This window comes from Petromyzon marinus, chromosome 8 (genome assembly GCF_048934315.1).
Source record: "Petromyzon marinus isolate PM22_M1 ecotype Great Lakes invasive population chromosome 8, UKy_Petmar_22M1.pri1.0, whole genome shotgun sequence".
Taxonomy (NCBI): domain Eukaryota; kingdom Metazoa; phylum Chordata; class Hyperoartia; order Petromyzontiformes; family Petromyzontidae; genus Petromyzon; species Petromyzon marinus.
In genome coordinates this window covers 13,975,233-13,989,017 of record NC_133674.1, presented here as the reverse complement: position 1 = coordinate 13,989,017, position 13,785 = coordinate 13,975,233, and the positions used below count along the sequence as shown (strand labels likewise).

The 13,785-nt window shown below is 42.6% G+C and overlaps 1 protein-coding gene across 1 annotated transcript; it reads left to right on the top strand.

Moving 5' to 3' along the window:
• Window positions 1-3,105: 3,105 nt before the first annotated feature.
• On the top strand, window positions 3,106-13,174 carry LOC116940252 (protein phosphatase Mn(2+)-dependent 1K-like). The gene is made up of 8 exons (XM_032949766.2): window positions 3,106-3,246; window positions 3,980-4,307; window positions 4,648-4,832; window positions 5,728-5,828; window positions 9,406-9,571; window positions 10,225-10,369; window positions 10,774-10,908; window positions 11,963-13,174. Exons 2-8 carry the CDS (start codon window positions 4,092-4,094, stop codon window positions 12,092-12,094), a joined length of 1,080 nt encoding a protein of 359 aa, XP_032805657.1. The 5' UTR covers window positions 3,106-3,246; window positions 3,980-4,091; the 3' UTR covers window positions 12,095-13,174.
• The last annotated feature ends 611 nt before the right edge of the window (window positions 13,175-13,785 follow it).

The window sequence follows — 13,785 nt, the reverse complement described above, 5'->3', positions numbered from 1 at the left end:
ACCGGTGGTGGCCGTGAGCGGGAATCGAACTCGGGTGGCCGGGTTCGTAGCGCAGCGCGCTAACCACTACACTACCGCTCCCCACACACACATACAGACACACACAGACACACACAGACACACACAGACACACACAGACACACACAGACACACACAGACACACACACAGACACACACACAGACACACACACAGCGCGCTAACCACTACAATGCGTTACGCTTCCACGTGCGCGGGTCACATGACAGATTTGACGTCACAGCTCACTTGCCGTGCAAAAAAAAAATGCATTATTGAGCTCCCTCCCCCCCCAAAAAGGTCTGAAATGGTCTGACATAATCTTGACTTAAAGCTTTCGTGACTGCAGGAATCCATATTCTTGGGTCTTTCGGTAAAGTCACGTAGATAGGTCACGTAGATAGGTTAAAAGAAAATAGCAAAAAATAACAACAAACTACTGTAGTTTTTTTGTTATTTTCTTTAAATCTATCTACGTGACTTTACCGAAAGACCTAAGAATATGGTCTGTAATAAGGTAGGGCACTGATAAGGGGTTGACAGGTATGTATTAGTCTTCAATTGCATGAAATGCATGATTAACAAACTCGCTTCACAGAGTCGAAGTCAACATTTTGAAAACGATGTACAGCGTAGCCCAGGGGTGGGCACATTTTTTGACTCGCGGGCCACAATGGGTTCTAAAATTTGACAGAGGGGCCGGGCCAGGAACAGATGGATGGAGTGTTTGTATGAACTAATATAAATGACATGTGAAAATCATTACATGAAAGGATTTGGCCTTTAACAGGGAGCAAAGCATTTATTTGCAAGGCAAAGTGCGCCATCTAATGGGGAAATTGGGGCATTACAGGAGAAAGGTAAAATTTAATTGAATAATAATAATATTTGGACAAGTTCGACGGCCCGGATTAAAAAAGCCCAACGGGCCGTATACGGCCCGGGGGCCGTACTTTGCCCATGTCTGGCGTAGCCTATAAGTTGCACGCTTTGGTGAAATACTGCGTTGCTTGGGCTGAATGACTGCGGTCTTGACGTGGTCAGGGGGTTACGGCTCTTGGGAGGCGCAGACTTAAGACTCGAGACACAAGCCTTCAATTGTCGTGCAAGGCAAGGGGCCTCGCTGGCGGCCCGATTGCCATCATTCATTGTTTTGCCCAAAAAAGCGAGTACTGTTCAAACCCAGTCATAGATGTGTTCATAGATCCAGTCAAAGGTGTATTTTAGTCATTTCTGGTTGAAATTGAGATCCATTCCATTTATAACTCACTAATCCTCCGCCATTCCCAATGCAAGGGTCGTATATAATGACCCAGTAGAATATCTTTAAAACTAGAGCCAATCAACAATTGTAAGCATAATTACATGCTTTCATTTAACTCACTCTGTTGTAACTCAATCTTAACCCACTTCCCAATGTGGTATTGATTGCAAACTTGGTATACTTATGTCATACTGATGATAATACTATATTCTATCATAAAAAATATATATATATTTTTAAACATTATTTTTTATATGTTATGTTTCGGCTTGGGTCTAATTGTCCGCGCTCAACTGACGTTGCCTGTAATTGGCCACGGTCCCCTTACGTTGTGGCAAGCTTCAGGGCCATTTCATGGAGTCGTGGAGTTCTTCCATTTCTAGAATATTTCATAAAAGCGTGTTTAAAAAAGATACTTATTTTCATTCTCAGTGACCCAGAATGAGTAAAGTTTGGAGACCACGTTTATTTCGGAAGCATTTTGGCTGTAGACCAGTGAATTAATTGGTGGGGGGGGGGGGCGATGGGTGTGCGGCAGTGCATGCGAGCTGTTTGTGATCGCCGGGAAGGAGAGGGGAGAAGCCATCCCAACCCAGCCAGCCGAGGTTCCTCCTCTTCTTGTCCGTGACCAATGACCTCTTTGACGCAACGGCTTACCAAGCCTGCTGCCGCAAGCCGCATGCCACACGCGTGGCACGTGCCGACGCGTCATGCCACCCGAGCGTGGCAAGTTAATGGATTGGTGTAAACACAAATAGAAGATAAAATAAAATATGCTTCCGACCGTCAAACGCATCGTTTTGTGAGTTGAGCAATATTACTGAAGGATCCTTGTACTCGTTCCCTATAGTAGGGTAACTGGTTAAACGACATAATCCGCTTAATTAATCGCACAATTAAAACACATTCCTGAGGAGGGAGCTGGTAGGAACGTTGGGTTGCTCGGTCAATGGCCAGGGTCAACAACGGCGGCACCACGTGGTGTATTCCGCAAATATGCCCGACTGTGAGGGCGGGCACAAGCCGGCGTGAGTAGGTTAAACGTTGAGTTTTATAAGGGCACCACGGGGTGACCAGCCCCTCCCCACCCAGCCCCACCCCTCCCACGCCCCACCCAGCCCCTCCCCAGCCCCTCCCCACCCTCCCCTCCCCACCCTCCCCTCTCCACCCAGCCCCACTCCTCCCATTTTATCCGGGTGTCCGGATACACGTGGACAGACATCCACAGACATACACAATTAATCCCCTGCCTCCTGTGAATGAATCCCGGTTGGGCTTCCAGTCCACTACGTTTCCTACTACCAGTATAAACTCAAACGTACGTGGGGCAATTAGTTTTGTTCAGTTTATACAGGCCGCGGTGGTGTACGTGGAGTTACCCGTTGGGGAACCTTTTTTTCTGCCAAGGGACATTTTGATATTTACATAACATCATTCGCGGGCCATATAAAATCATCAACTTAAAAATGAGCCCGTTATAGTTGCTCAAACTTTTAATGAAGTCGCCCTCTAATGGCGACGGCTGGAACTGCTTCTCTTTGGTGAGGCGTGCGATGATGTTAGCCGGTATTGACGATGCTGTTGCCACTCGCAAACTGCTTTTCCAGGTCTGCTCCTGGATTTATTGAATTTCGAGTCCCCGCCTGCGGTTGCTTTGGCAGGGCCAGAGACCCAAATAATTTCGCGGTCCTCCCACGGCCAGCTGGCCTGACATTCCTCACCCCTGCATGCGGCCGTGCCTTCAAATAAAATGCACCACCACCACCCCCCTCCTCCTCCTCCTTTCATTCCCTTGAGAGGAGTGGCTGGGGTTGGGCTTTGAGAGCGTGAACCTCCTCCTCCTCCCCCCGCAGAGTGATTGCTTCTTCATCTCAGGATTTCATCATCCTCAAGACGAACTTGGAAGGGTTGGCAAAGGCTCTCTCTCTCTCGCACGCGCGCGATACGGACGAACGCACGTGGTGGGGTAAGGCGGCACATTTTTTTTATTTAACAAAAATGTTTTAACGTAACCCCCCTTTATTTTTTTATCAGCGCCTGCGTCCTAATATGTTCGTTCAAGTTAAAGGCGCGGTTGTGTTTGCACGCCATTTGGTTCAAGCATGCCTGACTGCTGATGAGACACTGGACGTCGAAGCCACTCGAGAGTTTGTTTGTATTTTGCTTTTTCGGGTCAATGCTGCTGTTGTTCCGCACTCCTAACAAGTCCGTGAGATGCCTTTGCGTTGTGCACATCGGGGATTATTGTTTTGCTTGCAGAGACAGATATATGAAGGCGACTTTCTTTTTTGAAACTACAATACAACGGGATAAATGCTTTATTTCATAGATGTGTACGAGTTAATAAGAATTCGTGATATTGCATTCAAATGGTGTATTGTGTATATACAGTATTTCTGGGGAGAGAGAGGGGGGTGTCTATTGTGGGTTGTGTCATCGCTACACCATGTCAGTTCAAAGTATTTTTAGTCATGGGCCAGAGAAGCCAAGACCTAATATTGACTTCAGTGGTGTTGAGAAGATGATAGGGGGGGGGGCGGGGGGGTAGGGGGGGGTAGCCCCCCCCCCGATGGGGCCCCCCCTCCACCCACATTTGCCTCCACTCCCTATCAAGCCTGCAGCCCCAGTGTGAACGCTGTCACGATTTGCTGTGTTGCATAGCCAATGTTTACTTATTAAAGGCAAGTTGATCTCAACAGGACCAACGACTGGGAAGGGAGACAATACTGCTCTGGGCTCCAACTAGAAGACAACCGGAACAGATACTTTGCAGCGTTTGGATTCCCCTGTCATCTTGAAACGCCAAGGGATATGTTCGTTCAGTTCGTCGTTTTAAACGTCTGCAAGTATGGCAGGGCACCAGCAAAGAAATTGCTGCTGAAAGTGGAAAAGGGCAAGGTAGCACGAAATAGTTTTCCACTGCGCTTACACTTCACCTCATCGAGGACGGTTTTGTGGGACAATTTTGGTGCCTGGAACATTGGGGACGAGGTCATTCTTCCTTCTGCTGAAACCATGGCTGGAAAGGTACATCAATGCAGTGAAGCAGTTTAAATTGTGAGATGTATGCATATATAGTGCTCTGTCAATATTTAAAAATAATGTTTGTTTGCATGGTTCAGTGCCTTTGAATGCTGTTATTTGATGCAATTTTAAAAAAGCATATTAGGCTATATAATGCAAAATGTATGATTTATTAATCATTATGGTTGCTGTATTAAAATGGACGCTGTGCAAATTGCAAAATTTGTTGTGAAACGAAACGGTGATCTTGGACCTTATGAAGCTGATTCGCTTACAAACAAGTGGAACCCAATGGGGAAGCGCAATTAAGGGCATGTGTCTGCTGGCTGTGGCTTTTTTGCAGTCAAGGTACCGACCACATTTGAGAAACGTGGGTTGCACAAGCCAGACAGGCGTACGATCGACCAACGAGGACCGTTATGCCTTGTCAGAGGTCTCCAACAATGTGCTCTGCTTGGCTGTGTTTGATGGACACGGAGGCCCCGCAGCTGCCAATTTCTGCAGCAAATATATGGCCAAACACCTCCGGTGAGTACTATTCTCTCTCCACAGGCATATACATGGGGGTTTTGTACCTACCATGAGGCTTGCAGAACCCACGTCCTTATTTATAGAGTTCGCTGGTTGGCAGCATCAGAGCTATTCATGGTAAGGTCATTTTGCACGAGGTATCCCAAGCTGCTGATCAATGTAATCCCTGTGCCATTAATAGGGGCACAGAAGATAGGTTTTCAAATGCACAACGTTGTATTGCACATTTGTTAAATATGTGTATCTGCTGGACATTACTCAAGCAATTAAACATGGAGTGAGAGGGTGTTTAATGAGCCATAGTGTCACATGATGGCGTACATCAAAGTGCCAATGGTGCCACCATGTGGAATTAACCAGAACCTATCTAACATGTTATATATTCACGAAATAAATAAAGCATGGTATTACAGATATGCACTGCACTGCAATAATTGAGTAACTATTGACATTACAAGTAATTGACTTAGCAAGCATGAAGCTATTGAAGAGTGTATGTTTAATTACAAGTGTATGTCATAGCAGAGCGTGCTGCGCTATGAGCCGAGTTCGAGTCCTGCTCACGGCCAACACCAGTGACAACTGTCTGAACTGGTTCTGGGGCTTCCCCTAGGTTGATTCAGCCTCAAATGAATACCTGGTGCGGTGTGTAAACATCGCCACTGGGGAGACAAAGGCGGCCTAGCGTGGTGCTGACTACCACCCTTTGTGCCGTGCTGACCTTCATAGGTGCTCCCCAACAGCACTTGTCCCTACAGTCTGTTAAGGCAATACGGAGGATATTTGTCTTTATACTGCACATATAATGTATGTGTGTTTAAACATGTATGTTTTCAATTAAATGTGGCATACTGCTCCCCATTCCCCCCTATCCCCCCCCCCCCCCCCCAAGGAAGTACCTTCAGAAGGAGGAAAACTTGGAGCTGGTTTTGTCTAAGTCCTTCCTGGCGGTTGACCGGGAGTTTACAAGACGTGTGACTCTCTCCCAGGAAGGTGGGGTATTGTAGCACGCTGACTTATTGTGGCACGTGTGGCATCGTTAAACTAATTAACTTGTGCTTCATTAGATCGTAATAAACCTTTACAATGTTTATTTCACACCTGGAATTAAGTAAACAACTCGGAATGTGGTGTGTGTAGCAAAAAAAAACTATCTTGTATAAAGCATTAATTTCATAATTGTTTTGTGAACTTTGTAAACATACAGATACCATGCCATGTTTAAAAACCTTTATCTTTAAGTAAACTGAATTTACAGATGCAAATACACTAAGGAAAATATATTCTTCGTTCTTTCGGTAAAGTCACGTCGAAGGGAAATAATAAAAATAAAAAATAAAATTCTCACGACGTTTTCTTAAGAAATAAATGCCACTTTTTTTCAAAAAATTCTTGCTGTGGTTTTCACACCTGATGATGTGTGTTGCAATCGAAACGTCGTGAGAATTGAATTTTATTATTTTATTATTTCCCTTCTACGTGACTTTACCGAAAGAACCAAGAATATGAATCACTGCAGTCACGAAAGCTTTAAATCGAAGTTTAAGGAAAATATATTCAAGTAGTGTTGTATTGCTCAATTTGTGCATGGCATAACTGGATGGTGTTATGTCCTTTGTGTGTGATTTGAGCCATATCAAAAATACCTGAACAGAAAAAAAATCCAAGCAAAATCATAGAGTTATCTTTATTTAAACCAGGTGCAATCCCATTGCAATGTTAGTATATTTAACGAAGTTAAATCTTAGCTATGTATGTGGGATACATTAATTGAAGCATTTAATGCATTCGAATTTATTTTACGAACAGAGTTTTACGTATATTGACAATGCAATGGCATTCGTCTGTGTGCTTAATGCATAGGCATATATATGGAGAGAAAAATAACTTGAATTTGAGGTCACAAAAAATATTCTTTTAAAATAATTTATTTCAAAAGGGAAAAAAAGCCTTTGAATAAAACTAATTTTATTTCTAATCACTCTCAGCTACAAAAACGTCTAAACCGTTGCATTCAAGCATGTTTTGAATTTACAAAATACAAGCAATGCTTTGTGTTCTTCACTCTACTTCAATGTTGTGACAAAACTAACATTAACAAAGATGAATGTCTGAACACATTTATTTTGCTTGAGCACTGGAGTGTGAACTGCTCGCATAATACTTGACGTTAGCTATTTACAAATTTGCTTGGTGTTGAACTGGGATCATGAGCAAAAAGATTTGCTCATAAGCAACATCAACAATATCTTGCAAATGATACGATGCAGTATTTAATGCCAGTTTCAAATACATTAACATTCATTGCATTTAATCAAATCTCTCAACAGCAGTTTATTGCCATAAAAAGGCACATTTGTGTTTCCCAGACCCCAGATGTGTTTAACCTGAAGCAAATGTGACTAATTAAGGTGAAACCGTTATGAAGGGTTAATTTATATGTACGTCTTCCACATTGTGATTTACGCAAATACATGGGTTCCTTGTGCCCTATCATTCCAATTAGATGACTCATTCATGTGGATGGCTCGCAGAACCTAGCATAGCAATTTAGTGTTAATGCATAGTGTAATTGTGAACATTTTCTATGGCTGTGTGTGTGTGCCTACAACATGCTTCCCATTTGCTCACTGCAGAGTGGCTCTGAGAAGCAGCCTCAGTCCTGATTCGAGGTTTCCTGGACCTCTGGTAACAGACAATTTGGGTTGTCTCCTCATATTTCCATTTTCTTAAAAATAATTAACGTACCATTGTCTGTACATGAATTCATCCTTGCTTTGTAATATTTTGCCCGGTGGAACTAATGCTGATCAGTTTTTTTTTCACTTAATTTTGTTAAAATAATCTCTACAGTACACTATACTTTTAAAATATTGTGATTAATAACGTATAAAACCTAGATACACGATGCAATAGTGAACCGATCCTATCAAGGGTTATTGATTACATCAAGATAAAATGTTTCAATGTTGTGCCAAATTGAGTGGGAGTTATAATCTTTCTAATTTGGTTCAATAGCAATATGACATTTATCTAATCGGTAAGTTAGAAACACATGACCACATAGATAGTCTTACTAGAAAGACAGGGCAGCGACACAGTGAACACGGAGCCACGGACCAACAACCCCTGCAACCACAGAAAGGGTAGCTCACGCCTATATGACTACCACAGTTATATGACTACCGCAACAAATATATGAATACCACTGAAACTACGACGAACACAACCACATAATGATGTGGGATGCTTTAATTTTGATGGTAAAAATATACAGACCTATTTATATTTAAAGAGATCCACAGTGAGCGCTAGGTAGTATTATTGCCCTTGATTGCATAGTATTGCATAGTATTTTACCTTGGATAATTTCTTCAATGGAGTGCAATCTGGTGCAGTCTGATGGAACCCACATTGCATCGTGTATCTAGGCCTTCATAATATTTTTTTTCCAGACAATACAACCTTTAATGTTTATTGTTTCATATAATTTGAATCTGGGTTTTTTTTGTCTCTCAAACGTTGAAAGGAATTCACTAATGTATGAACTTTATACTATATACAGTTAATTTCTTCAACCTGTACTTACATTTTCCTCCAACATTTATTTTTTAAAATGGCATCCATAAATGCGTGCCAGTGAGCAACGACTCGGTCTATGAACAATTTTATTTATTTATTATAACACGTTAAGCTTGTTGGAGTGAAATGATAACGAATGCCACTGTGTGTTAGGAAGCATGTGGCTTGTGTGCCTGTCCTTGCAACCCCTGTCCTTTGCGCAGTCTCTGTCGGCTCAAGCAGTGCTGTCGCGGTCGGATGCCCTGTGGGCTGTGTGCCACGGGGCAGCTTGGCAGCTCCCCTCGAAGATCTTTGCTCTCACATTGGGCCCTGAGCTGGGCTTAGTAAGCACTGCCGGAAGGCATCGCTACCGGGGGTCCATTTAAAAAGGACATACTGCTGCCCTGTGAATATTGTGGCTGTTATTCCACTCTTTTCTCCGCCCTCGTAGTTCCCTGTAGTTATTCCCATGGAGCAGTCCTGAATGTAGTCACTCGTGGCTTAGTGCAGACAAATCAGTATGGCCTGTTAACTGAACCCCTGCCCAAGTATGAATCAAACCTGGAAGACAAACGTAGTGTGCAAACAATTGATTGCAGTTCGTAACACAATTTTATCTTGTATCCATCATTCTGCAATAATATTTCTTCTCTATATGGGGTATAACAGCGGTGTTTGTAAAACGTACTAAATTATATTTAGATGTCATGTATAATCGCCTAATCCTTGCTAATAAACAATTCTATCACGTGAAACAAACACTGCACCTCAGTGCATACATGCGCCCTTCAAAAAAATTGTCTTGGCATACATATCGACAAAATGACAACCACGTTTATAAATGTTAAAAGTGCAATGCTGTATGACTTGATGCATAGGAGTGTCCAAACACGAAGTCAGGACGCACTTGAGACCTTCAGGCCTGTGGTTGCTATTCCTCCTGGTCCACACGTGGGCCCGCAGGAATGCGATGGCAGCCGTTGACTTCGCTTTGCTCTGTGTCCTTTAGCGGAGCTGCTGAGGAGCGGATCGACGGCCACTGTGGCATTGCTGCGTGACGGCCAGGAGCTGGCAGTGGGCAGCGTGGGTGACAGCCGCGCCGTACTGTGCCGTCGCGGCAAAGCCATGGGGCTGACGAAGGATCACACTGCCCAGCGCAAGGACGAGAGGACTCGGTGGGGGCTGCCCACCCAACGCTCGTCACTGCTACCGTTAATTTAATTGTGCCGTGCCGGGTTGGAACCCGATTCGCATTGGGGTGGTTGTCAGTTCAAATGCTGGTCAAGCTTTGGCTTGGCTCATCATGCTTTTTGGGGGTTGCTATTTTTAGCGCTATTTTGTCGTCGGCCAAGAGTGGGTTTCCTATGGAGAGAGTGGCTTCTTTAGAAATGTCACGTTTCCTCCAATGATCCAGGACTGCTCATAAACATAAGCAATGACATTATTTGTTTGAATATACACTGTGTTGTGGAATGATAATTTATGACCTAAGTCTTTGTATGTGTGTTGAACTTCTTTTGTAGCGTACGCAGCCAAAAATGCTAATCGGAGGTGCGGGGGAAAGACAAAAAACGAAACACAAGCATACGTTCTTTGGCTATATATTTTTCCCTTGTTATTTAATGTACGTATTTCTTATATATCCTTGTAACCCTTGCAAGGAGCTCCTTAATCCACCTTTTAGTCCCCTTGTGGTGGGCTGTAATCAATCTGGATATTCATTGCTGTGTTGCAACTGAGAGCTCAGTGAGCCCGATTTGTCACTTTTTATATTCCTTCTTAAAAGCCCTCTGTTGAAGCACATCGTAAACATGTGTTTTGTTTGCAGAGTTAAGGCGTGTGGAGGGTTCGTGACCTGGAGCACCACTGGCCACTCTCGCATCAACGGCACGCTGGCCATGACACGCAGCATCGGAGACATTGCTCTCAAGCCCTACGGAGTCATTGCCGATCCTGAGATACAGCAACTGCAGGTACATTGAAAATGTGCATAAAATAAGCCCATATTATGAATACAATTCCAAAGTGATGGTGTCTTAAATAAGATAATTATAATGTATTTTCTTATTTATTATTTTAACCCTTGCAGTAGATCCTTAATACACCTTTGAATAACCTGTTGGTGGGCTGGAATGTGGATATCCATATTGAAACCCATATAGGGAGCATGGAAGTACAGATTGTGTCCACTGATGTGGGAGAGAGCTTTTTAAAAGTGGTCAAACTGTATAGCACTGGATTGTTTAGGTTCAAGCATTTATGTACCTTAAATTTTAGTATCTCATTTCCATTAAATGATGTAGTTACATGTGTTGATAAAATGAATAGTCCGTTTATGTTGTCATTAGGAGGTTAGGGAGTTTACTTGTCATTGCAGCTGAACCATGAAGATGACAGCTTCCTGGTCCTCACCACTGACGGCATCAACTTTATCATGAACAACCAAGAAGTGTGTGATGCAGTGAGCAGTTCGCACACTCCTGGGGAGGCTGCCCACCTCATCACCGATTCAGTATGTGCAGGACACAATTACAGTGGATATTAGTAGCTTGTTTCTCACCTATGAAAATTTTTATTTTTGCCCAACATCGGATGGAACTGCTGCTTTCTCTCATTGTGACTGTCAAAATGGGCACTGCACACTCTCTTTTAGCAATTATACCCCTGACCATTGTTTTATTACATTGCTTTATTTGTGGTTGAGTGGCTGAGGCATTTCCCAATAAGCGATATCATGTTATGCCCCGGATTATATTTATGTAAATAGTTACAGCGCGTATCTGCTGCAAAAAACTGAGTACAGTATAGCCTGGAGTTTGTAATTCAGCAGCATATTACAACAGCACCATCTATTGCCATTGGAGAGGTGATGCAGTTCCAAAAATACACATCCAGTAATTATTTAAAGAAGCAGCCGCAATTCTTTCCACACGTACAGCAGTGCGACGGTAACTTTCACCATTGTTCCCCTTTTGAACTTGCACTTCAAAGCACCCCCTCTGTTAAAATGAAAAGTACTACTTGTATAATTTCCGTTCATCATTTTTCAAATGCAGAGCTCACATCTCTAATAGCAAATTTCATGTAAAAATGTGCACAGTATATCTTCAACCTTGAAAACCTGTTGGTCTTGACTGCGGGGTGGCGTTAAACTTGCCTTCTCTCCCCTTTCTCTATTGAGTTTTTTTTCTCTCTCTCCCATGTTTACAACTCCTTTCCCGGTTTTTCCCCCATTCCTTGTTATTGTGGTTGTTCCGATGGCCTGGGGTTGGGAGTGTATTTACATATGGCTCCAATGTCGATAGTGGGGTGCATGTAACGTAGTTGTTTAATATTTGCAGGGTGTGCATATTGTTTCTTGATGCCCTTGGATGTAAATAAAATTAAAAAAACGTTGTTAGCCTTTTATAAAAAAAAACGCCAGGCACGCCTTGTAGAGACTATTGGACTGTGCACATGGTGATACTGGACTTGTCCTTCACATACCTAGTAGTAAAATACAGCTTCCCTTTGAACATGGCTTTGTTGATGTTGGCAGTTCTTAAAGAGATGCATTCCGTTTGCAGGCACTGCAGTACGGCTCCGACGACAACGCCACGGCTGTGGTTATCTCATTGGGCGCATGGAGGAAATTCATCAAGGTTCAGACACATGCCACGTTCCTCCCTAGAGTTGTCTCTGGTGGGCGCTGGGCATGAAAACAAGAGGCCCACGCTGGTTAGCACCATTACGAGCGAAACCAAATCCACATCAAGGTGAATTTTCCTGTAAAAATACGTGCTTTATAAACTATATTTGGAAAATAGAGCAAAATTAACTATGATATAGCACGAACACATGCTATCTCATAGTTATGTTTTCCCAAGTACAATCAACAGATTAACCAAAATGTAGTCTATTCTGGGTTTCTGTATGATTTGGCACTTTGAGCAGTGCTTGCTTGATCGGACTTTGGACAGTTTCAGGAAGATATTCATCGAACCGTTGGCTTACGGACTTCGCCATACCTTGGTACTCTGCCTTATAAAACTGCATTACTGAACATCTATGAAAAAATATATTCATAGCTCATCGGATTTCACCAGAATAAATACAGATTCTGTATTATCTAGATTGTAACCATAAGCTTACGAAGCAGAATACAAGATTAACAAATAAGACCGTTGGATAGTTTTAGTTTTTCCATGGTAAAGGTTGCTATTTAAACGTTACCTTTAACAAGTTTCACTTATTGTGGTACATTACGTTTTTTCAAAGGTCCACTTTGCATTTACTTAACACCTTGGTGCAACTAGTTTTAAATATAGCATTTGTAAATAATTATAACTCTCTCGGATATGCATTTGGGTGGTGTGATAAGATTACGTAGTTTTGCTTTGTTAAATGTTAATGCAGTGGAAGAGTTGTTTAGCGCACTGCACCATGAACTCGGGACACCTGAGTTTGATACCTGACCATGGTTAACACCAATGGCAAGTGATAACCGATTCAGTTATGGACTCCAATCCCCCCAACAAAACTTGAGAATCTTGACCGACACGAGACTTCATCCAGGAGTGACTTGACAATCAACTATTTAGTGTTAAGAAAATAATACACACGTACAGGTATGTCTATATACTTATCTGCAGTATCATTTACCAGTTCACCTGGTATCTGCTTTAGTCTGTGTACATTGGTTAAGAGGTGTTGCATTGTACATGATGTTCAGCAGCATTGTTGGTCTAAATTTTTATTTTGAATACTGTATATTGTACAATAAACATTTTTACAACTTGTCCCGATATTGTCAATAATTCTGTTTGGCAGGTACTGGTTAATCGTCAGACAAATCTGAATAGCTGAAAATGAAGACCGTTTAATTGAAACTATTGTATCATGGCATCACATTGCTATTAATCAGTTTAAGTGCACTGATTAAAGCATCAAGCCACTTGCTATTTTAACACAGACATGGATATTCTTTGACATTCGAGGAATTGTTCTTAGAATCACCATGGTGATATCACCGTCACTTCGTGGTGAATGGCGGGTATTCGCATGTCTTTGCACGTGTGTGTGTGTTAACATGATTGAGTGAAGTGTGGAAGGCCAGCTGGCCTTCCACATTCTTGTGGGCTCAATGTGCACCTTGTCTGGCACAACCCCCATGGTGTCACCCACTTAGTGGTGAATAGCTCCTGTTGTATGCCAGAGATGTGCTTCAGTAGGGTGGTTGTCCGCAGCTCAATTGAAATTAATGGGATTAGAATTAGAATCCCATTAATTTCAATTGAGCTGCGGACAATTGAAAAAAAATTGGCTATCTTTAAAATTTCCCCATGACAATAGTGGCTATCCCACAGTTCCAACGATCCCATTCAGAAGTATTTGATTTCTCATCTCGATT